The sequence below is a fragment of the Papaver somniferum genome, unplaced genomic scaffold (assembly GCF_003573695.1).
Source record: "Papaver somniferum cultivar HN1 unplaced genomic scaffold, ASM357369v1 unplaced-scaffold_23879, whole genome shotgun sequence".
In the NCBI taxonomy this organism is placed as follows: Eukaryota; Viridiplantae; Streptophyta; class Magnoliopsida; order Ranunculales; family Papaveraceae; genus Papaver; species Papaver somniferum.
In genome coordinates, this window is record NW_020634240.1 from 289 (window position 1) to 1,000 (window position 712).

Sequence of the window (712 nt, forward strand, 5' to 3'; positions counted from 1 at the left end):
ACATTGAATTGGATCATAGTATTTTGAATTTTTTGTAGGACATTCATATTTAACTGAGGATTTATTTTCCCACGGACAAACAATGAAAATTCTGGATCATAGATGTACAGTTGGGAGTAAACCGCCATCCTCTCAGTCCCAGGAGCTGGTAGAACACCTCCGGTTAAATGTCTCAACTCCCCATGTATTGAGAAAGGTCTCGGACCTCTCCCTTTCAAATCTCTTGTATCTAATTTGCATCCAAGGCTAGTAAACGCATTAGTTGTATTATACTCTCGAATATATTTCCGAAAAGAAATTGATTCGGCGTCGGTTCCGTCAAACAATTCTCTGATGGCTACCGGTGGTTCACACAGTGACGGTAGGCAAACTTTGCCTTGGAGACAACATGAACCAAATTTTGGGTTTATTAAAAATGAATTTGTATGTTTTTCTGCCATCCAGTGCAATGCCCCGCAGTGCTGACATTTGACATCCATTTGTCCCAGAAAATGACGTACATCGGTAGCAACAACAGCTACCTGATTGATAAAAGTATTTGAATCATGTAATTCGTCAGTGTCGTAATCTACTTCGTCAATTTCGTAAGTATCCGACACCCCATCATCTTCTCTAACATTAATAGACGGCCTGCATATTGATAATCAGGTAATCTAGCTTACCCTATTCAAAAACTAAATAAATTTATGCAATTTAAATTTTTAAATCCTTA

General features: G+C 38.1%; 1 protein-coding gene across 1 annotated transcript; it reads right to left on the reverse strand.

The window, feature by feature from the left end:
- Nucleotides 1–81: 81 nt before the first annotated feature.
- Nucleotides 82–630, reverse strand: LOC113340800 (the record flags this gene model as incomplete). The annotated part of the gene is made up of 1 exon (XM_026585872.1): nucleotides 82–630. A coding segment is annotated over one exon (549 nt), but the record flags the coding sequence as incomplete, so codon positions are not given.
- Between the last annotated feature and the right edge of the window lie 82 nt (nucleotides 631–712).